Source organism: Panthera uncia, chromosome A2, assembly GCF_023721935.1.
Source record: "Panthera uncia isolate 11264 chromosome A2, Puncia_PCG_1.0, whole genome shotgun sequence".
Lineage (NCBI taxonomy): Eukaryota > Metazoa > Chordata > Mammalia > Carnivora > Felidae > Panthera > Panthera uncia.
The window spans coordinates 161,791,977-161,819,904 of record NC_064816.1 but is presented as its reverse complement, the minus strand read 5'-3'; the positions used below and the strand labels follow the sequence as shown (position 1 = coordinate 161,819,904).

At 55.4% G+C, this 27,928-nt stretch overlaps 1 protein-coding gene across 7 annotated transcripts in view; it reads left to right on the top strand.

Moving 5' to 3' along the window:
* The window catches only part of PTPRN2 (protein tyrosine phosphatase receptor type N2), an 803,411-nt gene that overhangs the window by 727,417 nt on the left and 48,066 nt on the right, over window positions 1-27,928 (top strand). For all 7 annotated transcript variants that reach the window (XM_049642198.1, XM_049642197.1, XM_049642193.1 and 4 more), the window contains one exon: window positions 20,289-20,436. In XM_049642198.1, coding sequence (XP_049498155.1) covers window positions 20,289-20,436 — 148 coding nt within the window. The remainder of the gene's footprint in view (window positions 1-20,288; window positions 20,437-27,928) is intronic.

Genomic DNA, 27,928 nt, shown 5'->3' with positions numbered 1-27,928 from the left:
CGTGTCCCTTCTCCCCTGCACACACATCTCCCCTCTCCCCTGCACACCTCCCCCCTCTCCCCTGCGCACCTCCCCCTCCCCCGTGCATACATCTCCCCTCTCCCCTGCGCAGGAGAGAGGGGAGGAGGTGCGCAGGGGAGAGGGGAGATGTATGCACGGGGGAGGGGGAGGTGCGCAGGGGAGAGGGGGGAGGTGTGCAGGGGGGAGGGGAGATGTGTGTGCAGGGGAGAAGGGACACGTGTGCGCAGGGGAGAGGGGAGATGTGTGCGCAGGGGAGAGGGGAGATGTGTGCACAGGGGAGGGGGGAGGTGGGCAGGGGAGAGGGGAGATGTGTGCGCAGGGGAGAGGGGAGGAGGTGCGCAGGGGAGAGGGGAGATGTATGCACGGGGGAGGGGGGAGGTGTGCAGGGGAGAGGGGAGATGTGTGTGCAGGGGAGAAGGGACATGTGTGCGCAGGGGAGAGGGGAGATGTGCGCAGGGGAGAAGGGACATGTGCGCAGGGGAGAGGGGGGAGGTGGGTGCCCCCCGCATCTCCCGCCGCACCCAGCACTCCACCTGCACCGCCCCCTGTATGCCCGCATCCACTCCGGACTCCCCTCTGACCCGCTGCCTCCCACCAGCCAAGGGTGTCGCGAGTCCCCTGCCAGCCAGTCCCCTGCCTACCCAGGAAGGCTGCCGGGACAGGCGCATGGGGAGCCGGCGGGATGGAGCAGGGCCTCGGGCACCTTCATCTGGAGAACCGGCACCCGCCGGTCTTCCTAAAACGACCTGGTTCTGTGGCTCCTGGCGGCCCTCCTCGCGTGGCCCTGCTCTTGGAGCCCCGGGCCAGCGCCTGCGGCTCGGTGGCCACCGTCCTCACGGTGACGGTGGCCGGCCCCTCCCCCGGAGCCACCACTCGTACAGTCCCGTAGTTTTCTGTGACTCGATGTCCAGTAGTTTCTCTGTTTCATCCTGCTGAGGGTAGCGGGCAGCTTTCACACGCGAATGTTCCAAGCACACGGCCCGCGTGAAAGGAATCGTAGGCTCAATTTCTGCAAGACCCTGGGTCACCCAGGATGCCTCCCGTTTATCTCGAGAGATGTTGGCAGACTTCCTGCCAAAACGTCTGACCGATTGACCGTCCCAGCAACCATGATGCACACAGTGCCCGTGTCCCCGGACGCCCCCGGCCTCGGGCACTGGCCGGCCTTCGTCTTTCCCACTGCTGCATGGGAAGGCTACTCAAAAGCGGCTCTGATTCACGCTTCTCTTGTTGCGCGTGACATACGGCGACCTTTCCTACGTCTGGGAGCCACGCGCCCTTCCTTCCAGAAGTGTCCCTCGAGGGCTGCCACCGCCCGCCGCGTAGACGTGCCGCACGTTTTCATGGTATGAACCACGGACACCAGCGAGAGTTCACCGGACTCGACCTCGTGGTGACACCGCGTCACCCTCGTCCCTCCTCTGCGCCGATGAGGCCCTCCGAGAGAGAGGCACACTGACAACGCCCGATGTGGATACGTTTCGGTGAGAACAGAAAAGAACCGTCTGAAAAGTCACACTGAGCTACCCAGTGGGCAGGCTCAATGCCTCAGGACGGTGTTTCCCGTGCGTAAGAATCGCGGGCCAGTGCTGTGAGCCGGCCAGGGGGCGTCCTGTGTGGTGACATCAGTAAGAGGAGCCTGAGGGGGCACAAGGGCCTGGCTGCTGTGGGGTCTTTGGGCCTCAAGGGTCCTGTCCTGGGGTCAGCAACACACTGGCACCGGCACATAGTCCCCGAGGCTGGGAGTCGGAGATCACGGTGTGGGCGGGGCTGGCTGCCCCCCGGGGCCTCCCTCCCCACGCGTGGACGTCGTCTTCTCCCGTGTCCTCACTGGCCGTCCCTCTGTGTGTCTGTGTCCTCACCCCCTCTTCTTATCAGGACACTAGTCACACCAGATCGGGGCCCTCCCGCCGACCTTGCTTTACCTTAATCGCCGCATTAAGGCCTCATTTCCAAATACGGCTGAGTCCTGAGTCAGGGGGTTGGGGCTTCTGCACAGGAATGTGGGGGGCGCAGCGAGCCCATGACAAGGGCTGGTGCCTGAACTACCCCGTGTCCTGCAGCTTGAAGCAATGACAGGCCCCCGTCTCTCCCGTCGCGTCCTCCGTGCACCGTGGGGACTGAGCGAGTGGTAATACTGTCGCACCCCCACCCCCACCGGCCCCAGCACTGGCCCGGGACCTGAGGGACAGACTCGCAAACCGTTCACGTCTCCACCGGCTTCCAGGCACGGCTCTGTTCCCCTGTCCGAGCCTCACCCTCCTGCCCGTCCCCGTCACTGTGAGAGGAGGCAGGTCCCCAAGAGGCTCCCTGGGAAGGGAGGTGGCCAGGGAGTGTTCATGCATTTACAAACAGCACATGACAGTTCTTACATCAGGCCTGACCGGTTTCTACCCAAGAACTGGCCCTGGGGACAGGTGCTTAGCGTGGGAGGGACAGGTCACGACCACCCATTCTGTGGAAGGGTCTCACAGGGTGGGGCATGACTCAGCCAGGTGTTCAGGGTGCTGGGCCCCCGGGGCCAAGTGCTCTGTGTCAGAGAGATCACCTGTGTCTCCTCCCGAGGTTCCCTCACCGCTGGAGTGGGGGGGACAGGGCTCCATGTCTGCATGGCTGAAACAGTGCTTGCCCCCCACCCCATGGCCCGCTCCTGAGGTGCCCAGAGGCTCCTTCGGCAGCTGGGACACTGGCCACCCTCAGTAGCTTGGTTTTGACACAAGACAGGGAGTGTCACTTCTGTTCAGTCTTTATTGTGGGGAGTGAGTTATTTATTGTACTTTTGATGGGGGGGGGTGTGATTTGCCTTGTTATTTTTAAAAATCTGCTTTACTGTTTAAAATGCTAGGATGATGCTAGAACGTTTTCCCGGCTTGTTAGAATTTCTTGTCATGAGTAAATCGGGTAAAACATCGTGAGTAAAGTCAGGTGTCCAATTATATTTGTTGAATTAAATAATCAAATGCTAAATTTGATAATGAGTAAGTCTGTGAGGCGAAGAAATTAAAACTGATACCCAAAATAGGGTGTGGAACGTGTTTATTCATATATACGTTCACGGGAAATATTTCCTGAGTGTGCAGTGACCTCCTCGGACTTCCCCCAGATCAACCTGACAGGAAAAGCCACAAGAAGATATGTGTCCTTCTGGCCCCTTCGGTTGCCCGTAGACTGGAAGGTGTGCACACAGGGCCAGGGGAGTGGAAAGGCGGCAGGAGACCTGCAGGCCCAGGATGGAGTAATGGGGTTGTTATGTACAAAGCAGTGTGCAAAATTAACAATATATAAGAAGCAGTTTTTGAAATTGCGTGAAACCCACGGTTCCACAAATAAGTCACACGTGGGCGAGCATTCACTGACTTTTGCCCACCTGTGTATCCTCAGCATCTAGCTCAGCTCTCACATACACCAGGCCGTGAATTAAATTGTCCGAATGCCCAAGTGAAGCAGATGGTACGTGTCTCGCCCCTGAGAAGTTTACCATCTATCTGAAGCGGAAAGGGGTTAATATCTAGGAAACCCTGGGCGTGGCCAAATGCCAAATCGTGCTCTTTCGCCAGAAGTCTTTTCATCCTTCATGAAGGTGTGGGGTGGCGGGGGAGACTGAGGAGGGGCGCTGGCCCCGAGGGGTTCTGGGCGCCGTCTTGGTCAAGGAGGGAGCGGCGCTCTGGGGTGGGCGGGAGACAGAGTGGGCAAGGGGACCCCTTGTCAGAGTCCCCAAGTCAGTGCCCAGGACTGGAGCCAACAGTGGGTGACAGAGGAGGCTAGCACGCACACACGGGCCACACACCGCATGCGGGTTTGTGCTTGATCCTTATGCAACCGCTACCGTTTCTTGAACAGGAAAAGCGATGGCCGTGTATTCACTTCTTCTCTTCCTTGTGTCCGCTCACCGGAAGGTGAGAGAACATGTGGGCCAGCGAGCCGGGGACCGACAGGGTCAAGACCAGTGTTCTCTGATGCGTTTGCCTGAAAATGATTTTAATTAGCTCTCACACTTGCATAATAGATTAGCCAACGGTCAAATTCTAGTTAATTTTTTCTCATTACTTTAAAAATGCTGTTTTCTTTGACACCACAGCTGTTGAGAAGGCTGTTTGCCACTGGCCCAATGGCCGCTCCTTTGGGGTTCACTCTACTTTCTTCCTGAACCCTACACCTTTGTTGTTCCGGGATCTCCCTGGGCCCTGTCTGGGTGCAGACCTATTTTATTATTCTTATTTTGCTCTGGCTTTACTGTGTGTCTACATTGGACAGTCCCGATCTTACATCAGTTCTCAGAAATGACCAGCCATTCACAATTTATACGTGACCATCTGTGTTCTCTCCTCTGGTGGGAGCACATAGGGTGTCCCGTGGCCTCCCGTCTCTTCCACATTTCCTCTCGTTGTCCCTCCGTCCTGCCCCCCAGGCGACTTCCTCGGGTCTGTTATCCGATTTGCAGTGTTTCTCTTCCACAGTGTCTAATCGACATGTGACCCATCCACTGCATTAATAATTACAAGGAGTATATTTTTCATTTGTACTTGTTCTATTTATTCTTTTTTGAATCTGTTCTTACACTGTCGATCCTCACTGCAATATCTTCAGTCATTACAAATGCATTATTTGATTGTTTCTTTTTTTTGTTAAATTTTGTTTAATGTTTATTTCTGAGACAGAGAGAGAGCATGAGTAGGGGAGGGGCAGAAAGAGAAGGGGACACAGAATCCGAAGCAGGCTCCAGGCTCTGAGCTGTCAGCGCAGAGCCCGACGCAGGGCTCAAACTCACAGACCACAAGATCGTGACCCGAGCCGAAGCTGGACGCTCAACCGACTGAGCCACCCAGCTGCCCCTTGGTTGTTTCTATCTAATGCTTCTATCATCCAGGTTCTTATGAACCTGGTCCGGCTCTTTGATGTGTTTGCTGACTTGCTTATGAGGGTTTCTTGTCTGGTGGGTTCTGTAATTTCTATCTCTCATAATTTTGTATAGCCGCACTGGGGGTGTTTAACCCTAGAGAGATTCTGAGGTCACTTGGCCAGACACTCTGGACTACCGTTAAACCAGGACCATCTTTATATCAATTCCTTACCTGGAGATTTTCAGACCACCCACATACTGTAACTTCCAGCCTCAGTCCTAGATGAGGCCTGTGGTCCAAACGCCTTCCCATTCTGAATCCGGGTGGGAACAGATACGCTTCGTTGTGGCATGAGCAGGCCCTTCCCCTGGGAATGGGGTCTTCTGGGGTTCCTGGGGGCGGGGGGGCTCCCACATCCACCTCCTTCCCTCCTGCCTGGCAGGGTTTCCCCAAGACCCCAAACAGGCAGAAAAACCCAAGACCCTGGGTTTTAGGTCCAGGAAATCGTCTGCCCTGCTCTCCCTCAAGGTCATGAGCTTCCCACTTGACCTGCTCTTCATTCTGGATGTCCGAGGGTTTCCCTTAACCTTGTGAAAGGCTGACTCTGCCGTCTATCCAACATTTCTGCACGTCTTGTAGGGGAGGCTCTTCGGGTCAACTCACCCTTCATGTCTCTGGGGCCAGAAGACTTAATGCGGGTTAAACAAAGGGCACACAGAGCGAATGGTGCACTGCCATTTGACTTCACGTCACCTCAACAATCGCACCTGAGAACCAGCTTTATGTCCTGGTAATAAGGAAAGACATCTAAAGGTGGCAACCTGGTGTCAAAAGAACCCAGGCAGTGACCTCACGCAGGCAGGTTCCCCCACTTTCCTGTCTGCTGGCTAAGGGGCGACCTCGCTCCAGAAACGCTTGCACGCCCGTCTGTGGGTGTGCGCTGCAAGGAGCCCCGGCCGGCGGGTGGGGCGGACAGCCCAGTGGACCCTGCTTGCCGACGGCTGGTGGCCGCGGAGGACTCCCAGGTGGCACGAGTGTGGCGGCGGCGATGAAGGCAGCTGGTGGCTGGGGTGGCTCCGGGCCCCGTGGCTGTGCTGCGCGGGGACAGAGAGCAGGCGGGTGACAGCCGACAGCACACTCCCTTCCCCCGTCAAACCCCGAGAACCTGGGGGCGTATAAGGCAGGCAGTCCCCACACGACTGGCAGTTGAGCTGGAAAGAGATGAAAAGTACGGTTGGTAGTCTTATCTCTAGCTTTTCACGCTAAAAGGGGAAGATAATTTCTGGGAGATCGGCTCACTTCTCTTTTCTACTTGGAGCTCCTCCTTTCAGAGGCGCCGAGAAAAGAATGCTTGCCAGCCAAGTGCTGGTCACGGAGGCTGAGGCCCGAGCCCCCGCTTCCGTCCACGTCCACAGGGTGGGGGAGCGCCGGGGACTCAGGCCTCATCCCCCCACGAGCGAAGGGAAGACAAGTGTTGTGTTTCCTGCCGCCCCCTCCCCGTTTATTGCTCACAGCAGGTAGCCTGTTGCTTTAGGAAATTAAAAACCAAACGGTTCTGGTGTCCGTGAGCACTTCAGAATTTCTGCAGGTGTTTTCTCGTAAATGCTGAGAACCCAGCACCTCCCATCTGGATACGGAGAGAACGTTCCGTCTGTGAGGCTCTCTGGGGTGCCCTCCACTGACTCACTGGAGTTCTTCATTCTCCCTCAGCGCCCCACCAGAAAGTCGTCAAGTCCTAAGGAGAACAAAGTGCTACTTAGGGGAGGCCCACTGCTCCGGGGTGGGGCTGTCTGGGCTGCTGGGAGACAGGGTCTCTCCTTCTCCTCTCCTGGGGCCTCCCCTTTGCAGCCGCTCTTGTCCACTCCCCGCGAAAACGAAAACGGCCCCCTCGGGCACTCTCATGTCAGGTGGGGGCGGGTAGCGGTGTTGGGTCTTGGAGGAGACAGTCTGCTCCGGTGACCAGGACTTGGAATTGGCCATTTGGATTGATCATCCATTTGGGGAGGTGGGGGACGGCCACCCAGACACGTGCATCTGCTGGCACGCGGCAGGGAAAAACAGCTCTTCAGAAACCGCTTCGGAAGCACTTTGGGGAGCCAGCCTGAGTCACGGAACACCGGTGGAGACACAACCCACGAGCCACCCTGGTTTCTCCACGACACCACGTCCGCCGGGTGTCACCCATCAGCTCCCCACAGTGCCAGAGGGGACGGTGGATGTTGCTGATTTGAGACAGCCTGGGTTCCTGCTAGAACTTGTGATCAGGAGGCCTTTTCAGGGTTTGGTTTTCTTAGGCCTGCATTTCCATGACTCGTTTTCCCTCTCGTAGCCCTGACTTTCCCATCAGCGCTTTGGAATCCAAGGTTGCTTTCCAGCCGAATTTTGTGCATTAATGGGAACCCTAAATAACTTACGGCTTAAAGTATTTTTCGTCTGTCAAAGGGACACGGTTGCGGCTGAAATCAAATTCTTATCTTCTCATTTAATAAAGACCGTGTATTAATTTATACGGGTAGAAACTTGTAAAACTATTTGCAAACACATTCTCTCCTCTTGTTCGGGTAACTTATGAGAAATAAATAGAGATGTAGCTTTATCAGACAGCTTCCTTTTCCAGTTACACTATTCGGATTTCTATTCCACATCAAAGGCTCAGGGACATTAACTTGCTTTGTAGAAGTTAACGCCGGTTTCCTGCGCTAAACTGTAGTCAAACTTTGATTTTACAGATGGAATGATTTACTTATTGCCAAACACGGAGGCTTCAGGCCGGTGAGGCGAGAGCGAGGGGGCCCGTCGGGGGCTCTCGTTCCCGTGCGCGTCCTCCTGACTTCCCATCTTTCGGAAAGGCGATGTCCCGTTGATGAAAGTCAGACACCTTAGGAGTAAGCGCTTGCTTAGAAGACAGCTCTTCCAAGAGTTTCAAATACCACGGGCAGACATTTTATTTAAACGTTTAGAAGGCAGAAGTTAGTAGAAATAGGTTAAAATGGAATGACGTTTTTCTTTAGATTTGTGTTAATTGAAGGAGCTGCAGACCAGCAGGCCGATGTTTTAAGTCGCCGCATCGTCAGTTGTGGGGCTGGGGGAGGGGGTTGTTGCTGTTACCGTCTGTAGACCAAAATTGCGGAAAGAAGGGAACCACACAAAAGATATTTGGTAAAGGCAGGTGGTCTGGATGAATAATGTGCCTTTCATTAACATAGTTCCCTTATTAACTGTATAATTAATTGTACATAGCCCAGGGAAGCTGTGGAAATTGCATTTTGAGATGTATCAAAGCGGACTTACGCCTCAGACTTCCATGCAATTCACCATTAATGAAGCCAGAGATGGAACCCTCAAATCTATAATTATTACTTACTCTTTGAATGACAAGCAAAGGATTTTATCAGCAGAGTTTTAAATGAAAGGGGATTAGCAGCTAATGTTGAAATTGTTAATCTTCCGTATGAAAATAATTTTGAAGAAAATGTTTTAGTGGAAGGAGAGGTCTGAGGAAAGCATTTGCCATTAAAATCGCCATTTTCTGCTACTCCGTATGAATTTGTCCCCGTTGACAGCAGGGTGCAAATATTTTTGAAAGCGAATGAATATTTTATAGGATCCAGAGGTGCTCATGCATTCCAGGAATGGATTATGCAATATTCCCAAATATCCCGGCAGAGGTGAGGGAGTCCGACAGCCAGCCAGAGAAAAGAGCCAATGCTGGAAAAATTGAAGTCTAGGAGCATATTCTAAGAGAAATGGAAATTTGTTTAGTAGTGTAGAGCTTTGCCTTCCCCCACTTCTGGGTGCTCCTTTGATTTAAGATCACGAACAGTAAATATTGTTAGAGAAAACTGTTAAATGAAGCGCTGGTGCCCGTTTGTCCCAAAAGATCTCGTTGGAGACGCGGCGTGGCTGCAACACCGTAAATTCGCGGGTCCCCCCCCACCCCCCGCCCCGCGCGGGGCTCTGAGCCACAGACCGTGGAGCACATTCTCAAGCACATTCTCAAGACGGGATTCATACGACAAATATTTATTGACCACCAAGGCTGTGCCAGCCTCCACGCCAGACAGTGGAGAGACTGTAAGGGGTGAAATAATTGGCCTATTGGGAGTTCCGAAAACGTATCTTACATTTATTTCGTTGTCCTGATTTTTCCCGCTGACTTGACGGCGGGACTAAAACACTAAGTTTATAGCGCCATCTGGTTAGAACTCATGTCGCTATGAACAGGAGAAAGCCAACGTTCGGGCTTCTAGACGCTCTGGAAGGTTGGTGTGGGAGGGACGGTCCCTCCTAGGGCCTGCGGCAAATCCGACATATGTTCTGGGCTGAAGGTCATTCTAGAGCCCTGCGCTGGCTGGTGGACAGGCGGGACTCGGGCTCTGTTGTGTTTCTTTGGAAGTTCTGAGCTGCCCCCCTCCGCCCCGTGCGGTACAGATGTGTTCTCTTAAAAATTCTTGTTTGCTCAAACCTGATGTCTTCTTGCTTTCGTTCTTTAAAATATAAAAAATGTATTTTAATGCACCGGTCCTATCGCTCCGCTCCAGATTGTGAATGTCTCGTGGAATTTTTTGTGGCATCTGGGAACCAGCTCACGATTGTAGCAGCAATTTAATAGCTGGAGCCCGGGTGGTCTGAAGGAGGCAGCACGGTATTTCCAACCTACCAGGGCATAATTTGCTCACTAGGGTGACGGCTGGCGGTCACGGGCTCCTAACATAGCTGCGCTCGTGTTTGTGGGCGCGCACACACTCGAATACCTTTGTCTGCGTTTTAGAATGGCCTCATTTGCATATACGTATATCGAAGGGTTCCAGGTTAATTTAGTTGTTCGGTTGATTTTACGTTTTAAATTTTGGGTGAAGCGATTGGCCGTTGATTTTCCGCGGTGCTTTGGGCAGACTTCAGTGAGATTTTGTGCTGCAAAGACGAGAAAGCCAGGCAGTGCTATCAAATATCTGAACATTTTGTCCACGCAGCCAGAGCACGAAGGTTGTTGGAAATATCAGGAATGTTGATGGACTTCTTTGGATTTTACCTAGACTTTTGACTTTGGGTAAAGGAAGGCTATGACCTCGTCTCTCGGACCAACACAGCGGGACCTTTCTCCGCTGTGGTCGTATGACAAAGGGCTGAACGAATTCCGGAATATTTTACAAAGTGAAGGGTTGCAGAAATGTAGGAGTATGAGGACGAACAGGTTGGATGATCAGATGAGCAGACTAAAATCCTCTCGTTTGCTCTGTTAGTGAATCTCGGCAGCCCCGCCTCCAGAATACGGGACGCGTCTGCCCGTTTCTCTGTGCCCTCTGCCGCCGCCGCTGTCCCCGAACGCCAGCCCCTGTGATCTCCAGTGCAGACGGCCCATCTTGTGCACTTAAGTCCCCGCCTGTAGTGACAGCGACGTTTTAAATCCATCTTCGCCATCACACGCCTCCTTTGCCTAAAACGCGCCGGTGGCTTCCCACGGCTCTTACCGCAGACCTCAGCCTCGCCCACGGCCACCTGGCGCCCTCGGGATCCAGCCCCGGGCACCATCCCACCTCACTCCCTTTGCTCTGGCCGCCCCGGGCTTCTCTCTGCCCCTGGACCATGCCGGACCCCTTCCCACCCTGAGCCCTCACCCTGGCTGTTCCGTCTCCCTGTATTACCCCTCGATTTTTGTATGATGAGCCCTTCCCAGCTTGCGGGATGCACTTGGGAACCAGTTTTTCAGAGGGGGGCCTCCCTTCCGGGGGGTCCGGACCCCTGCCTCCCGCCTCACGGCACTTTTCATGTCACTTTTGTTGATTCGGATGTGGCCCGTTCTCCAGCAGAAGAAACCAGCCCCATGAGGACAGACTCTTTGCTGGGTCAGAACACACAAATGCCCCGGCTGGTCTGATGTGCTTGTAACAATGTCAGTGATGAGTGAATACATAGCTGCACGGCCAACACAGGGGCAGGGCTCTGAAGTAGGCGTGCGGGTGTGGCCTCCCTCCCCCACGATTAAGAGGAGAAATCCAGCTTTCACTCATGACTTCTCTGCCCTAAATTTAAACACTAATGACTGTACACGTATAGAAAAGATGCTGTAATTCTCTCAATTATTTTCCATCGCTTGTAAGTTTTCGTCTCTGTACCTTAACCTGTGCTCACATAACCTTAATTTTTAAGATGTTAAATAAGGTGATAAGATTCATAAAACCGTTTACTTAAGCTCGCCGAGCTGCCTGAAGAATGACCGCCTGAAACACAGAGCCACCGCACGCGGCTCCCGTCTTTGTCCCCCCGCAGAGACCGCGTCTGTGGCCCCACGCGCACACCCGAGCACCAGGTCGGGCTAGACGACGCCCCGCAGAAAACAAACCGCCTCCCCTCCTCCCGTTTAGTCAGAGGTAAGGAGGACAGGACTGCTTACTTCTCCAAGGTGATGAATTAGAACCTTTCCGGGACAGAATGTGTTCATTATCAACACTTTCCATCCAAGTTTTCGTCGTAAGTCTTCATAAAATTGCGACTTTCTTCTTCTGCAAATCTGTCAGGTAAAGGTTAGCGGAAGCCACAGACATATTTGACGAGCCTGTGTCTCCAGCGCCCGCACAGGTGTCTCAGCGTGCCCCCGTCTCTGTCCAGCACCCGCTAAAGATGACCCTGCGGCCGGGTTAATTATTTCCCGATTCCGGGAAGTGCCCTGCAGGCTTCCATCCCTGTTCAAGACCTCTCTTTCGTCCGTATGGTTTCTTGCGATTCTGGACTTTGTGCCAGATGCAGAATACCAAGACCAAAACCATGGTAAAATTATAGTGAAGCCCCCCATTGGTTAAGTGCTACGTTTGTGTCCCCTAGCCGGTCCCTGCGCCTTGCTGTCCCTCTGCCCCTCCAGAAGCACGTCGGTCGGGGCGGAGGGGGCTTCCCGGGAGTTCTTGGAAAAACATGATGTTTTCTTTAGAGCTTTTGTTTGTCTTTCTAGTTCTTGCATTTTTGTGTTTTATTTTTCGATTACGAAAAGGGTTTTAAATGACGCAGGGAATTCCGTGTCACAGCCTCAAAACCAGCACCCGTGCTTTTCTGTCCCTTCCGGGCTGCATTCTGTCACCGTGTTGACTCCCCTCTGTGCCTGAACGGAGCGTAAGCTGGGGCTTCCTCTGATGAAGGCTCCACTTGGCAGTATTTGAGGGTTTCTCCACCACGTTAACAAGCACATTTCTACCACCGCAGGCTGCCGGGGCGCAGGGCATTTCTGGGTCACGTGCAGACAGCCCTGAGAAGTTTCCAGGGGCCCCTGGGCTGGTCCTCAGAGCTTTCGGGGGAAGACTTTGGGGGCAACGACGCTGGCTCACACTTGTGGGGAAATCGCTTCTGCTGCCCACGCGAGGCCCCTGCAGGCCGGGCTGCCCAGGGCGAGCAACGCATGGGATGTTCCCTCCTCAAACGGATTTCTGTGGAGGTGATTTTTTAACTGTATAAAAAGGAGGGCAACCGCGTGGTCCTTCGTTCATTCCTCATGCAGGCTTGTTCAGGCTTTTCGTGCACACGCCCCAAACCGTGTTTGCTTTTCCCCTGGAAGCTGCACACTGACAGCACAGGCTTCGAGCCCTTCCTGGGTCTGCAGGCGGGGCTGTTTTTAAGGACAACGCGCGTGCCTCCGCTGTGCGTTTAGAGGGGCACGGCACGAGCGTTAGCCTGCCGTGAGACCAGCCGTCCCAGAGCGGTCGCGTGGGCCGGGGTGGGGGGGGCTGCCCCGGTGCGGGGCCGCACCGTGTGCTCCTGTTGTGTGCGTCTGCTGGCAGTGGGGATACAGCCGTGGGGCTCAGGAGTCCGGCTCCCAGCACCTCTTGTCTATGCTGAGAAGTGACAAAACTGTCCTCGGATCGTTTAGACAGATCTGTCCTGGGAGCTGTAACTATTCCGGATTTCTGATTTTGAACTTCGAATATCTTAACATGCCCGCTGCACGGTAAATTACGTGCAAGCGTGTCGGGCGTGGTGCTCTGCAGAGACGGGTGCACAGCCCCTCCTGATGAAGCCGTGGCCGTGGCCGTGGCCACGTGAGCTGAGCGGCACCCCTGGCCCCATCGAGCCTCTGCCTTCATTTTTTGTACTTTGTGCTTGGAATTCAAGCATTCAACAGAAACATTCCCTCCACTGCGTTAATGAGGACAAGTCACGGTGTTTATTTTCAAAGAGAGAAACGGTCCCCGTTTCCCCAAAAGGCAGCAGAAACAGCTTTCTCCTTGCTCTTAAAGGCTGTCCTCTCCCAGCCGACCTCACGACACCAGCCGCAGGCCCGTCACGGGCACGGGCAGCGGGCGTGCGCTCTCGCAGAAGGCTTGATGGTCACGTCGGTCAAGTAACGTGGCGAGAGGTGCCAGGGTAAAGAAAGGAGTGGAAACAGAGCTTCGCGCGCAGAAACTGGGCCTTTCCAAACCCCAGCCTTCCTTCATATGCCTCAGCCGCAGCGGGAGGACGTTTGCTCCTGGGGTAAAACGAAGTTTCGCCGGGATGCTTTCTACTTGGTTCATATCGTACCGCAAAGCAGTGGAGGTCTCCAGACACCCGTGAGGACGCCGCGACGTTAACGGCGCCCATAGATGGTGACTGAGGGGGCATCATGCTGAGTGTCTCGCTGACTGGCACGTGGTCCCGATCCGTCTGAGTGTTAGCATTTGGCGCTGGGGGTTCGTCTCCACTGCTCGCTTTGATACTAATGCAGCCGCCCGCACCGCCCAGCCTCCCGCCCTTCGTCGCTGGCGGTAAGAGCGCGAAGGAACACGCGGTGTCTCGGACGCTTCACCGAGCTAAACTCGCGGTCCCCCCGGGCTCCAGCCGGCCCCTCCACGTGGATTTGGCGGGGCGCCTGCGGCAGCTGGGACCCAGGAGGCACCGGACGAGCCAACCGCGGGGACCCCAGCTCTGCGGCCCGGGTCCACACGGCCCTGGACGAGTCCGCACGCTCCATCGTCCCGGCGTCGGGAGGCAGGCGGCCACACTTCGGGCCGGCATCGAAGGGTGGACGTTGGCCTGTTGAATGTGGTGAAACAGTAGTTGTAAGAAGTGGGACCATCTCCCTGGTGATCCTGGAAACTGCCCTTGATGCTGCCACTAAACCAAAGCCCTGAAACCTCTCCGGTCATGGCTCGGGCCGAGGGCGCTGAGCCAGCAGCACCGCAGGCTGTGACCTTCCTCTCCCCGCGCCGGAAAACATCTTTCTAAGTAGCCGCCGGATGTCTCACCTTCTCTGCGCTGGCCTTTTCCAGTGACTCCTCTTCTCAAGACTGGCCATCAAACTTCTCGCTCCCTACGCAGGAGTCAACGGAAGGCAGCCAGTAGAGAGGAAGGGGCTGGGTTCTGGGACCATCCCTGATTTCATGGCAGCCTGAGCACGTGTCGGTTCTATCCACACGACGCAGAAGCCGAGTGCTTTCGGAAGACCACCGACCCCCGTGAAAGGACACAACTTGGAAACCACGAACCGCGTGTTTGACGGTGCTTCCTCTTAGTCGTGTCTCTGGTGGTATTTGTGACGGTGTCGCTACACTCGCTTGCAGCAATGGTGTGTCCCCAGTAAAGGTGCCGCCGCGATCGCCCCTTGAATTCTGCATCCAAGCTGCGGTCAGTGGCTGGTATTGGTGGAGATGTACTGTGTCATGGCTGATCAGGTAATGGCAGTGTCCCCAGAACTGCGGTACAGCCACGGAATCTGGAAGGGAATTAAAGAGATTCCCTCTTTCTCTAATTTTTTGTAATGTTTATTTGTTTTTGAGAAAGAGAGGGATATAGTGGGAGCAGGGGAGGGGCAGAGAGAGAGAGGGAGACACAGAATCCCAAGCAGGTTCCAGGCTCCGAGCTGTCAGCACAGAGCCCGACGCGGGGCTCAAAGCCACGAACTTGAGATCATGACCTGAGCCGAAGCCAGACATTCAACCAACTGAGCCACCCAGGCGCCCCGCAAGAGATTCCCTCTTTTTCTAGTGAAAAGCTGATGCCCACCATGATCACCATCCTTTCTGCCTGTTCACACTTTTTAATTCACAAAGTGTATGTCACATACTGACCCAGTCAACCCTCAGAACCACCTTCAGAAATACGTACTGTGATTCCCAGTTTACGTAGTAGTGAATTAAAGGTGGGTGAGATTGGGTGGTTTGCCCAGAAGTACAACCAAGAAGCAGCTACGTGAGGACCAATCCTTGTTGTTTATTACATTGTTAAGAAGTCTTTCAAGATCAAGTCCGGTGCCTCTTCCATTTTACTGCCTCCCAGTTCAGCAAAAGCTCCTCCAGGCTTTCCTAAAGGCTTTGTGGATGGTAGCCAAAATCATCTCCTGAAGACACGAAGTGCTCTTGTGGTTATCAGCAAAACCCCATTATGTTGCAGAGCATCCCAGATGATCTATATTTCTAGAAATCACTTTCCCGAGCTCACGGCGTTGACAATTCAATGAGAAAACACTGCAGAAAATATTTAAGCTATCTTGACAAACTGTGGACATGTCTCCAAGCAGTAACATTTTTGTCCCAGAGGTTTGGGATTCCGTGTAAAGTTACCCCATTAAATGTGGAGGCCAGTTTGTCTGACACAGGGAACTGTTTGAAAAGTCCTCTGGCGGCACACGGTCCTTGTGACCCAGAAAGTGTTTGTAATCTTCCTACCCGTGGTCTAATAGTGTGAGCGAGAAAAAAGAAGGTGTAAAGTGAGGAGCTGGGCTCGCAAGAGGAAGATTAAACAGGAGAACCTCTGATGGGGTGAGTGTCTCACAAAATAGGGCTTATGAAAGCTGGGGTCCTTCTCACCTCGCAAAGAACTCAAAGGAAATGCTGGAGCACCGTCACCTGGCGCCATGTGGCCCGAGGCCGGTGTCAGCCAGCGTGTGCCGGTTATAACTCGGGAAACCACCTTCTGGAACCTGCGGGCCTTTTCCCACAAGCGGTGGGATCTGGGAATTATCCTTTCTGCGAGCACATTAAGCCTGGATCCCAGGAAAGTATCAGAATTCAAGAAGGTTCAGACAGCTCCCCGCTCGGGTCTCACCTAAAATCAGCTGGAATAAAATCCCGATGGAGGTCAAGAATATGGAAATGCGATGCCGAGTTCTTCCGGCCAAGAACCCTTTCAGAACCTCTCCCTCCGTCACCCACAAATACTAAGGGTGCAGTGAGCAGCTCGGAAAGATCAAAGACCTGCTTCCAAACATTCCCGACGAACCACAGGAGCCATCAAAATTCATGTATCTAAGCTCTTCAAATTGAACCAACTAACACCGAGCACCGGCTCTTCAGACTGCCCGTCGTGGGGGACCCCACCTGCACGTGCCTGGCTCCCATCTGGTACCATTAACGAGTACTTTGTGTATCCCAGGGCTTCCTTCTCAAAGCTTCGATTCAGAGGTACTCACAAGGGCCAGGAACGGGGGCCGTGTAAAGTGATGTGCGTGAGACGGGGCCCTGACCAGCAGCTGCTCGCAGCTGGGACGGCAGGTTCTAGAAACACCCCCATCACACCAGTGATGGCGCTGTTGTATCCCGAGCACAGGAGTTCTCACACAATGACAAAGAAGGACTCGGGGAGATGACACAGGGTCTGGACTCAGAAGGAAGAGGAGGGGCTCAGGGAGAAGAGCTTTCTCAACCGTTGCTGTGTCTCCAGGCTCCTGAGGCTGCCATTACATTGCAGTGGCCACCACGCCTACTGGGTATGGATCATAGACATGCTGCTTGGGTAACCCAGAAAGGAAGAAGGCAGTGAGGAAACATATAATGAACCATTCCAAAGCCCTTATGTTACCTTTAAGAGCAATTCTCCCAACTTCCAGAAGACTCTAATGCATTTTTTTTTGGATGCTGTCATTGACGTAAAATGTTTATTTGTAACACAAATTACTTCTAGAAATTTCCAGGTTATGAGCAATCATCCAGCAAATATTGACTGTGTGCCCAAAGCACATGCCAAGTGAATGAGACATGGGCCCCATTTTCAAAAATATTGATCTCATGAGAGGAAGAAGATCCTGACACCCCCCCCCCAACCAGGCTGTAGCACAAAGCAGAATGTGATTAATGTCACAGGACGTAGTTTTTTAAAATAGTAAGTGTCTGACGAAGAGGGTGGAATCGTAGGAAAGGAGGATCAGAGAGGCTGGCAGTAGGCACATCTCAGACTCACAAAGGAGACAGGAGCATTTGCACTGACCTTAAAGTCTGGATAGATTCATTACAGAAGATTCCGCGTGAACAAAGCATAGAGAGTGATGGCGATATGGGGTGGAACATCAAAACACTGGGAAATAGTCTTATTGAGATAGAAAGGCGCAGGTTAGTAAAATGAAGTTTAGACAAAGGGCAGTGCTAGTCTAGGCTCCATTAGTGATTTCTGAAACGGATGGTGTCTGGAACCAGAAGTTCTGTGGATGTGAAGGTCAGGGTGCGGGGAGAAGGATGCAGCAGTGAGCCAAGACAAAACAGCAGCATCCCAGATGGCAGACCCAAGCTTAGGTGCTGCCCCTGACTGCTGGGGACTTCGAGCTCATGGTTTCACAAATCTAGGCCTCGGCTTCCTTGAATATAAGAGGAAAGCTTCATCTCTGCTTCTTTTCAATTCAGGTAAGAAAGTCCTGTAATAAAAATGTTGTCCAAAGCTGAAGCGATGGTGATAAGCAAGGGGGAAAAAAAGCGGCCGAAGCACATGCCAACAAGGGTGGGGCTTATCGAAGCCTTATGGTTAGCTCTGGGTGGTGGAGTTATTAGTGGCATTTGTTTTCATTCTGCTGACCTTCATTATCTTTCTTTTCTATGAATGCTACATGTGTAATAAAAATGTACAGACACATACACACAGAGATAAAACAAAAGTATTAGAATGTCAGGTTGTTTTTTTTTCAACGTTTTTTATTTATTTTTTTTGGGACAGAGAGAGACAGAGCATGAACGGGGGAGGGGCAGAGAGAGAGGGAGACACAGAATCGGAAACAGGCTCCAGGCTCCGAGCCATCAGCCCAGAGCCTGACGCGGGGCTCGAACTCACGGACCGCGAGATCGTGACCTGGCTGAAGTCGGACGCTTAACCGACTGTGCCACCCAGGCGCCCCGAATGTCAGTTTTTAAAACAACTCCAGCTACACACTCACTCTGGGGGAAAGAACATGAGCAGTGTTTCAATTACACGTTAATTTACCCAGTTATTCCCAAAAGCAACTGTGTCTGAGGAGGGTTACTGTACCTGTTCTAGTTCATACGTCCCACACCCTTGAGAGACAGGACCCCACAGGCAGTTTGTTTTTGCCGTTGTTTAAAACACATTATTTTACAGACAACATGGAAATATCCTCTCCTGTCACAGGTGAATAGCATCTTGTCCCCAAACATGAGACAGGAAAGTCTCCTAAACCGTGAAAGGGGAAATTACATCAGTTTAATATAAGTGATGTTGCATAAAAACATTAACAGAACGGATCAACTTGAAACGCCCCAAACCGGGCAGACACAGGAGTGTCTATGGAAGCAACACAGGCCGAGAGGCTGGAAAGTTATCTCAACTTTCATAGAATCAAGTTATCACTTTAGAAGACTTTGTCCTCAGAAAAACCATGTCTTTGCTCCCTCCTCCGTCTTACCACCAAGCTTCCCTCCTGGAGTCCGGTGTGTATTTCTTGCCATAAGTTTAGAAATTGAATTGACCTTGCAGCCTTCACGCCCCACAGTTGAGGTGACTGTAAACCCATAAACAGCTGCAGGTGCAGGGTCGGAGATAACATCCCGTGCCTGTTTCGCAGACGATATCTGATCTTGAGGAAAGTTCGGAAGCACTGAAACCACACACGTGAGCCAGAACTACTCCTCCCCCCACCACACCATATTTTAGCTAGAGGACTATTTCACAAAACTTAAATATTGTATCATGCTGAAACGTCCTTATTAGGACAACTTTGGCACAAAAATATGCATCCGATATTCCATAATGATTGTCTCCAAAAAAAGCAGTTTGCAGTTGACGTTTTCTGGATTGGGCCACTTAAATTCGCGTCCTCCCCATGTGAGGAAACTGGAGGGACTGGGTGGGGGTCCCAGAGTCGGGCCCTGGCAAGGAGGGTCCAGGGCGTGTCACGGAAAAAGCACCCACTGTGTGGTTCGTGTGGTTCTCCGTCATCTGCACAGAAGGCTGTCAGCTGGTTCCCTCAGTGGCCTCAGCAGGGGCCACGAAAGATATGTGACAGTCATAACCCAGGTCCCAGCTTCTGGTCACAGCCCATCGCCGGCCCCCCTCCCCGGGCCAGGCAGACCCTGAAGGCGATGCCTTCCCTCCCACAGCGCCCACCGAGGCACCGGCTTTCCGTGGTTTGTAGACCAACGTGGACAGAGTAGGTGCCTGTTGAGTGAATAACAAAACAACTCGAGTCCACGCTCGTCCAAACTGCGATAAGAGGAAGGAGGACCCAGCAGGACTGGCTTGAGTTCCCTTCCTTCTCCCCGGGCCCCTTGAGCCCCGAGCAGCTGGCCGGGGAGGAGACATGGAGCAGGCCTGTCCCGGTCCTTGTGGGGGCCTGAGCTGGGTGCTCACTTGGGGTGACAGGACGGTGGGGGCTGGCGGGGTGCCAATCCTTGGGGAGACGTCGGGGTGCCTGACCACTAGAGACCCGGACCTGCGTGCTCGGGTTTTATTTTGTTGGTGGGACTAGCTGAACACGTGTGTCCACACACAACACACTGAAGAGCACAAACAAGATGTGACAGGTGCGACCCTCTTTCCTTCGGGCACGACAAAGCAGCTGGGGTTCGGTCATTTGCAATGTTTTTCCTCAAAATCACGGTCGTTTCACCACTACCTAGATTGGTGAGATGCCGGCCCCTGTGGTTGTCTTTGTGGGAGGGAATGTTCCGGAGGCATTTCCTCGTCCACGTCTAGCGATCGCTGACGACAAGCAGGTGCCCGGAAAACTTAGAGCCAAGCAGCCGAAGGTCAAGGTGTCTGCTTCCATCGCTTCGGGTCTGTGTTTTTCCCGCTACAGGCTCTGTGTCGTTTTCTGTGTTTTTACCGCCACAAGCTCTGTGACGTTTCACGCATCAGAGCATCCAGTATCTTCTGCATCACGCCCGCTGGATCCAGAAAAGTGGGCCAGTTACAAGGAAAATGGCTTCTGTCCGGACACGTTATCTATACCAGCTTTTGGTCAGGTGACCAGGTCTGGCCCTCCGTGTGCACTTCTTTCTCCCCGGTCAGTTCATAATAGCGGACAGGGCCCCCCCGTCATGATCCAAGTGTCCCTGATGCCCAGGCTCCGTGCCCGGAGCGAGCACATTTTGAGCCCCCGGGAACCGACCAGCAGAACACGTGTTCTTACTGGATCCGGTAGGAACCGGCTTCTTCACGCGTGCCCGCAGGGGACGTGTGGGCTGCACTGTCCATTGGCCCCCTGGGTGTCACGACGCCTCCCTGACTCTGTGTTTTCCGCTCCAGGCCTACATGGAGGACCACCTGAAGAACAAGAACCGCCTGGAGAAGGAGTGGGAGGCGCTGTGTGCCTACCAGGCGGAGCCCAACAGCTCGCTCGTGGCCCAGAGGGCGGAGAACGCACACAAGAACCGCTCTCCGGCAGTGCTGACCTGTACGTAGCCGCCCGGGGGCCCCGGCCAAGGGAGGGCGGCCCTCAGTGACGGGTGGGCTGGGCTGCCCCCGCCTGCCGTCGCCTCCTTTTCCCGCTGTCCCCACCCCCGGCGCCCGGCCGGCGAACACGCCACCCCTGGGAAGCCGTCCCTAGCCCGAAAACGGGGTCGGCTCCTTCCTTTGTGCTCCAGCGGCACAGTCCCGGGTTGGGGGTGGCTGTGCCCCGACCGGCACTTGCTCTGTTGGCTGTCACCGTGCAACTTGAGACTCGTTTCTTAGCTGCTGCGAACCTCTTCCTCGTCTGTAATCGGGGTCGTACTGTCTTCCTTGGAATCGGCAAGCCCCGATCGCGGTTAGCGTAGCGCCTGCCACGTCGTGGGCAGGGCGTGAGCGCTGGTCGGTGCCACGGCAGCCTTCCCGCCTGACACTCGGGTCAACAGGCGTCGCCGAGGGCCGACTCTGGCCGGGAATCACCGCCAGAAAGCAGCGACACAAAGAGACCAGTTCTGCAAAGCAATTTGCGCCGAGTAGGAGACAAAGTTACGTCAGGGGTTGAGTGTGTTAGCAGTGACCTACAGAAGGAGAGGTCGCAGAGGACGTGATCAAACAAACCCGCCTGGCGGGGCTCCTTTTCTTGCGTCACTTAACAGGTGCGTCAGCCTCCTGTGTTCTAGCACGTTCCAGGCCAGGGTTGCGCTTTGATTCACGTATGAACCCGCCCTGCACGGAGCAGAGAGGAGAGGGATCGGAGGTGCGTTTGTGACCAAAGTGCCTGACACGAACGGACCCTCACTGAACGCTGATCCGTGAAGAGCAAACGTGTGCACGGAGTTACTATCTTAGTATCTCCAGACGAGGGGTCCTTGCACGTACGGCCGACATGATAAAATGTTGTCGGCTGACATTTTTGAGGGCACAGCAAAGCCACACCCTCAGCAAAATCGGCGTCCACAATGGGGACAGCCACCCCCCCCACCACCACCGTGTCCCAGACCCCGGGTCCCAGCCCTTTGGAGCCCGTGATGCAGCCTGGTGGCGTGGCCACGGGCCGTCTCCTGCCGGGCCCCCTCGCCTGGTCCAGTAGATGCCTCGGGAGTAGATGCCTCGGGAGATGCTCAGATGTAAATGGCAGTGATCTGATCCGAGTTCACGGGTCAGAAAGATTAAAAGCTGGCATCTCGTGTCGCCTTAGACACTGACGACAGCATCACAGACCCTCTAAATCTGAACACGCTTCTGGGTGTGATGTTTTCTAACAGGTCAGTGAGGGCTCAGGCTAGGCCCTCTGTCTCCATGAGGTCTGAGGAGTTTTTCCCTGAAGGGCTTTAATAGTAGAGGAGCTGTTGTCATCTATGTGTTTTATATTTAGAAGAAAAGCTGAAAAAAAAAAAAGCCGTTGACTAACACATTTATTAAGTACCTACTGCGTGCCAGGCTGCTGCTAGATACGGGGCCACGCGAGGATCTAACGTGGCCGCTGTGCTCGGGGCCTAGATGGGGAGTCCAGGAGGCTTCTGCCTGTACCTGGAACTCTTAGCTGTTTGGGGCCGACACTCAGCAAACTGGGACGGAACGCGTCCCTGGGTCCGGTCGCTTACGTGGACTATCAGGTCCCTTGTGGTAAATACTAAATCCAAAGCATCTCCCTCCAGCACCCCTCCGGACCACGGCAGGTGCCCCCCGCTGTCCCTGTGGCCACAGGCCAGGACCTTAGCGATGGTAGCACGTCCTGTCCCAAGGCCCTGGTGCCCCTGACGTCCGCCCTTCTTGGATCAGGCGCTGGGGGGCAGGTGGCCGGTGCCCCTGCCCCAGCAGCCTGGCCGGGTGCTCTTGGCTGTCTGGGGTCACGAAGGGGCAGCTGTGCTGGTCACGGATGGCAGGGCAGGGCAAGCACACTGACACAGTGACACGGGAGCATTTTTGTGGGTGACCCGGACACCCCACTGTCCCCCACACTTGCGGCCTCCTTCACGTGTAGAGGGAAATCCTACCAGCAGATTTTGGCCCTTGTCCCTCCCTGAGCAGGATGGGGACGGCACGACTTACGCTCTCCTCGGTCCTGCCAGACTCCACCAGAGACGAGTAACCCGCGTCCTGGTGGTGAGTGTGCACGGCCCGCACGGCACAGAATCGGCCCCGTGGTGGAACCACAAGGTGCTGGGCAAGTGGCTGGTAGTGTCTGTGAAAAGGTGGCCGGCGCCCGTGAGCGCAGAAGGCACCCTCCCCGGCACGCGCAGTGCTCTGGGCCTGCGGCGGCGGGTGGGAGCCTCGGCCGGCTTCCCCGGTGTCTCCCACCCCGCTCCCCCGTTGCCTGGTTTGACGGGTTCCTGGGTGCGCCTGGCGGGACCCCGCGGCCCGGGCCTCCCGTCCACGCAGACGGTCCTCCATCCGGGAGACGGGACTCGTGACGTCCGTGATGCGCACCAGTCCGTGCCCACGGGGTTTACCAGCTGGACTCCCGGGGCTTCCCGGGGCCTGTCATGCCCACACTCCCTGCGCCCTCTGCCTTCCGCCCTCCTGTGCGCCCTTACTCGTCTGGGGCCCTTCTGAGGGCGTCCCCTGCTCCCACACCGGGGCTTCTAGCGGAGGCTTGCAGGTCCCGTGGGAAATTCAAAAGTGGCTCCAATATCCATTTTCCATCCCTGACAGCCTGGAGCTGTGTTTCCGAGGACGATTTAGGAACAGATGAACTGGCTTTGTCTGTGCTCTGTCATCTTACAAGTTTGAAGAATTTAATATGCTTCCTAAATGTATTTGTATTTTTAGGAGGAATTATGCAATATTCTGCTCATCTGCTTTTTAAATTAAGAACAGGAATATGATGCTATTTTGGCATACCGTCTTAAACAAAAAAAAAAAAAATGTTTTCGATTCTGTGTCACAAAAACAAGGGAGAGATTAGATGGAGACAAAGAACACTTAGAGGTGAAACCAGAGAGAACAGCCCAGGACCCAGATACCCAGAGACCGAGCGAAAGGCCCTCAATGGAACATCCTCCCAGTCTGGCTTTTCGGGGCTTTGTCGTGAAAGAGATCACAGCTCAGCTCCGGAGCCAGGGTGCAGCCGCGGGCGCCCCTGCCTTGCCTCGCGGACCTGGCCAGGTGGGGATGACGGCTGACCTTGCCTGGCTGTCCCCCACGTCAGGGCACCTGGTGGCACCAGGCCACAGCTGAGCACATGAAGCCGCCCCCCCCCCAACCCCATCGCCTCTAATCCCCCCAGGAACCAGCCCTGCACTTGCCAGATGAGGGCGCTGGGGCTCAAACCCATACCCTCTGCTGGTGGGACTGCCCACATATGCTTATGCACGAGCCTGACATTTTCTGTGTCAGAAAAATGGACACAAATTTCAAACGTCCCCAGAGATGAATATTTGAAATACATACAAGAACTGCGGTACTTTGGCTAAGCGTTGCTGCCCTTAAAACAACACACGGAAAATAATTTCTTTCCAAACAAATGTTCGGTTTAAATTTGTTTTTCTGAACTCTAAGCAGGCTCCCCATAGAAGAATACTCTGGGCTGGGCACTTGTGAGCCACCCAGACCTGCCCCGATCTGCCCGTAAGCACTGGTCCTGGGTCAGACTCCTAAATCTGGTAAGCAAGCGGGATCTGTCCTCCTCTGGTGTGAGAAGGGTCTGCACGCGTCTCACCCCCACGAGGAAGTTACGGGTCCAGAGAAGCACCGGGCGTGGCTGCCGTGTTTCGGTCTCGGAGCCGTCCAAATCTCTGCCTCCAGATGCGGGGAGGCTGCGGGTTTGTTGACGTCGACAAGGAAGTATCCCAGCGAATTCTGTGTGGGCTTTCTCGTGGCTGCACCACGCAGAAGCTGTCCCCGCGGCCGCGCTGCCTGAGACCGGAGGGGAGGTGGTGTTTCTACGGGAAGTCGGGAAGAGGCAAACGCGGCGTTTCAGGAGCAGGAGTCCTTCTCGACGGGCCACGTCCGGAGGGCGCCTGGAAGCGGCATCCTTACGCGGTCATGGCACAGACCCCGCCACCAGCCCCTCGGGGTTCCAAGGGCGTTGACTGTTGGCACAACTTAGCTGCTCGGGGCTCCGATGTTCTGTCATCTTTACCCCTTTCCACCAGCTGGGCCACAGATTCGGGAGACCCCCTACGGCGTGGCTGTGTCCGCCCCAGCATTCCCTTCGCGGAGCGACTCACGACCCTTGACGCCGTGGGGGCCCTGAGGCCGCCGGCCGCTGGGCCTGACCCCTCCACAGACGGGCTCCGGTCTCTTTGGCCAGAGCGATCCGGTGGCCCTTCGGAGGGCGTGGCCGCACCCCTCCCCGCCCTGGGCACGCCGCCGTCTGCTGCAATCTCACATTCGCTGCGCGGCAGGCCCGTCACAAGCCACGAGGTCCGCTCGTCTTGAGGTCGCCATCAGCTGAAGTCCGGGGGCCCCTTCTGTCCCCCGGGGTCCCGGTCCCCACGCCCTCACACAGGTGCCTGAGAGGTGCTTCACACCCGTCCTCATTCGAAGTCACGAAGGTCTGGATTCCTGGTTCAATGTAGCGCCTCCGTCTGTCGCCAAGCCACCCGTACCTTCTATAAACGGGACTTCTGCGTCTTCAAGTTTTCCAGAGAAAGACATCCGACAGGGTCGTTGCGGGGCCCTGTTCCCCCGAGCCTCCCGCACATGGGCACAGACCCGCGCGGGGACGTCGGTGGCTGTTCGTCAGCTGAGGCTCGGCCAACAGCCCTGCTGCACGGCCCGGGTCGGGAGGGCGTCCTCTCGGCCCCGGTCACGTCCAGATGCTTGTCGAGCGTTTTCGTGCCAGACCCAGGGGCAGATGCCACAGATGCCGTATCTCTGTTCACCCTGACAGACTGGGGTTCTGTCTTCCCCGTCGCCCGTAGAAGAGCCAGCCCTTAAGGCCGAGCGGTTAGGCTCAGGCCGCCCTCCTGACCCTGGGGAGGACGGGCCAGCAGTGAGATCCCACCGGAGGGGCTCCCGCGCGGGCCAGCCCAGGAGCCCCTCGCACAGACGAAATGTGACCAGCCTGGCGTGATTTTCCCGCACACGATTTACCGCAAGAGTCTGGAGACACTCAGGCTGAAATGACAACTTGGTGGTGGCATCCCACACCCACGCTCGACACCTGCCGGTCAGTACTCCGCCGATTTGCCCAGCGTGTGTGTGCGCTTTACTTATTTTTTGGCTGAACTACTTCGAAGTGAGTCTCAGCCATCGGGACGTCTACTTACCTGCTTTCCCCGGTGCCTCCTAAGCGGGGGACATTCTCCCACTTACGACAACTGCACTGTCACAACTAAGAAAACCAACAGTAACACCCCAGCGCCGTCTAATTCCCGTCCACGTTTGTCTACCATGAACCTTCGTTAAGGGTCACCCCTGCACTTGGGGTTTGACGTCTCTGGCTCTTTTTAACTTTAAAACAACCCCCTTTGTTCTCTGACGTGACTTGTCCCTAATAAAGCTACTCTCCCACTGACCACATTCCCGTTCCAGAGCCTCACGAAGTACGCAGTTCGCAGCCTGCCCGTCCTGCTGGGCCGGCGGGAAACTCGCCTGCTGGTCTGCAGACCCGCCGTTTCGCCCCGTTCTGGTCACGCGGTCAGGGCGCAGAGGCCCGGGGCCGCCGCGAGATCCAGAGTGGCGGTGCGGGTCCGCGTCCCCGCGCGGCTTCCGTGAACGGGAGCGGCGTGCTCCCGTGGCCTCACCCGGAACACCGGCAACACCCTGCCCTCGCTCACCTGGCCGGCGCCCGGGACCCCGACAGCGAGTGGGCACCCCACCACTCTGTCCACTCAGCCCACCGTCTGTCCACCCCCTAAGTGTCTCTTCTCTGCCCTTCCTGGTCTGAAAAAGTGTTCTCTTTGACAGAGGTGGTCGAGGCAGAGTCGTGATTGAGTGCATTTCCTCTAAATTACCTGGTTACGTGGTTTCATCGGCACCAGACAGGTCTGTCTCATCCCGATAAAAAGATGCGGCTATTAGACTCTTCCGGTCTGAACAGATGCAGCTGTCAGACTCCTCTGCCCCCGCGCGTACTCCCTCAGCCCACAGGACGTCAGCCTCCTGGACGTGTGTCCCGTGAGGTTTGCGTCCTCGCTTGTCCCCATCCTTGGTTTACGTCCCCTCTCCTCCTCCGCGCGTGGCCTCCTGAGTTTTGAAGCCCCTGCTTCTGTAGCTGCTGACTCTCCCTTCTCACTTGGGATACGTGCACCTGTGCCCTCTGGGCTCCAACGCTTAGGGTGCCCTGTGTCTCTTTGGCCGGGTTCCCTTCTAGAGTCTCCGGAACAAAGTTCTCTCCTCTGGTTGCACATTCAGTGTCCAACAGGTGCTTTCTTTCTTGGCAAATAAACGCTTTAAGATCATCTGGCCACTTTTCTCTGGAGGTTGACACCAATTTAGACATTTTTTCCTTATTAAAATTCAGTTCGGGCGAGAAGCAAGCCTTGGTACCGGTGTGGACTTCCAGGAGGTGGGTTTTAGCAGGAAGTTGCGGTGTACAGGTGCACCTCCCTTCCTAACCTCCTCCCTCCGCCCCCCGGTGACCCCTGAATTCCCACTTGCCTAGAGGCCCTGTTCCACCAGTGAGGTTTCCGAAACACTTCCAGTTGACTTCGGCCCTCCCTCAGCAGGGAGGCTGACCTCAGCCCCTGGTGCCTTCTTCTGCACTGGATCAGGAGAGAGCCACCCACCCACCCCGCCGCAGGGTCCCTAACCCGCAGCGGGAACCTGGAGAGAGCCGCCAACCCACGTGACCGCAGCACCCCTAACCTGCCGCGGAAACCGGAGAGAACCGCCCACCCACGTGGCCGCAGCACCCCTAACCCCTGGGGGGAACCTGGCGAGAACTGCCCACCCGGACGCAGAGTCCCTAACCCGCGGCGGGAACCTGGGGTCGCAGAGCCCGTTTTCTCTCCAGAGAAGCCAAGTCTCCAAAGGATTACATCTGTCACTTTGCTCAGTGTGGCAGCAGAGTAATGGCCCGAAGATGCTCACGTCCCAACCCTCCGCACCTGTGAATATGTCACCTCACGTGATGGGATTTACGTGGCAGATGGAAGGAAGGTTTGCTGATCAGCTGTGTTGACATAGAGCGGTTCCCTAGAACTGCGGGGCAGGGGCGAGTGGAGGAGAGTGGTGCAGGGGGAAGAGGAGTAGGGGGCGTGTGGGGGAGGGAAGAGGGAGTGCGAGGGGGAGAGAAGAGGGAGCCGTGGGGGCGGAGGGGGTATGGGGGGTTGGAAGGATATGGGCGGCACACGTGAGGCGGGCGGTGCGGGGCGCGTGGGGGAGGGCGGTGAGGGGTGGGGGGGACCTAGAAGAGGGCAGTGGGAGGAGGGGGGGTGCAAGGGTGTGTGGTGGAGGGTGGGGGGGCGGGGAAGAGAGAGGAGTGGGGAGTGCGGGGGTGCATGGAGGAGGGGGGTGAGGGCATGGGGGAGAGTGGGGTGGGGTGCATAGAGGAGGGAGGAGGGGATGGGGGTGTGGGGGAGGGCGGTGGGGTGGGGTGTGTAGAGGAG